Genomic DNA, 914 nt, shown 5'->3' on the forward strand with positions numbered 1-914 from the left:
TGTAAATTATTCAACAAAATAGCAAATATAATTATAATTTAGAGAATGATCATAGATTTATAATAATCAATAAATATTATCTCCTTTGCGAGATGTTTAATGTTATCTCCAAATTTTTAATTTAGAGTGATCATAGATTTATATAATAAATAAATATTATCTCCACGAACTCTTTTGAAATAAGAGACTACGTTCAAAGTATACAATATCATACTAAAAAAGTTGTATACTAAAAAAGTAGTGTTAAGTAGTGTTTGAACCTGTTGGCGGCACCTCTGCAACCAGGGTCTTTGGTTGTCATCGTGGAAAAATTTAAATACTCAATCAGTACAAGATCTGATTCTAAAATCATTAATCTGATGGGTTTGGGCAAATTTAATGTTTGATTCATATTCTTTGATAGGTGGTACGGAAGCCAGCCCACTGCTTCTTGGACGAGGTTGGTGTGGAGTACGACGAGCAAGAGGACTACGTTGTAATTAAGCACGCGGCTCTGTTCACCTCAACGATCATGAGCAAGCTGCTGGCACGGCCCAATGTCAAGCTGTTCAACGCCGTGGCGGCAGAGGATTTGATCGTCAAGGGCGGCAGAGTTGGCGGTGTCGTCACCAACTGGGCTTTAGTGTCAATGAACCATGACACACAGTCCTGCATGGATCCTAATGTCATGGAGGCAAAGGTGGTGGTCAGCTCTTGTGGCCACGACGGGCCCTTCGGAGCCACCGGAGTGAAGCGACTTAAGAGCATTGGCATGATCGATTCCGTCCCGGGAATGAAGGCACTGGACATGAACACGGCGGAGGATGCCATTGTTAGGCTCACCCGAGAGGTAGTGCCTGGCATGATCGTAACGGGTATGGAGGTGGCGGAGATCGACGGAGCTCCAAGAATGGTAAAGAACTAAATTTGAATTA

General features: G+C 42.6%; 1 protein-coding gene across 1 annotated transcript; it reads left to right on the forward strand.

Moving 5' to 3' along the window:
* Positions 1–403: 403 nt before the first annotated feature.
* LOC111785935 (thiamine thiazole synthase, chloroplastic) lies at positions 404–906 on the forward strand (the record flags this gene model as incomplete). Its single annotated transcript, XM_023666313.1, has 1 exon — positions 404–906. A coding segment is annotated over one exon (501 nt), but the record flags the coding sequence as incomplete, so codon positions are not given.
* Positions 907–914: the final 8 nt, after the last annotated feature.

Source organism: Cucurbita pepo, unplaced genomic scaffold (genome assembly GCF_002806865.2).
Source record: "Cucurbita pepo subsp. pepo cultivar mu-cu-16 unplaced genomic scaffold, ASM280686v2 Cp4.1_scaffold000853, whole genome shotgun sequence".
Taxonomy (NCBI): domain Eukaryota; kingdom Viridiplantae; phylum Streptophyta; class Magnoliopsida; order Cucurbitales; family Cucurbitaceae; genus Cucurbita; species Cucurbita pepo.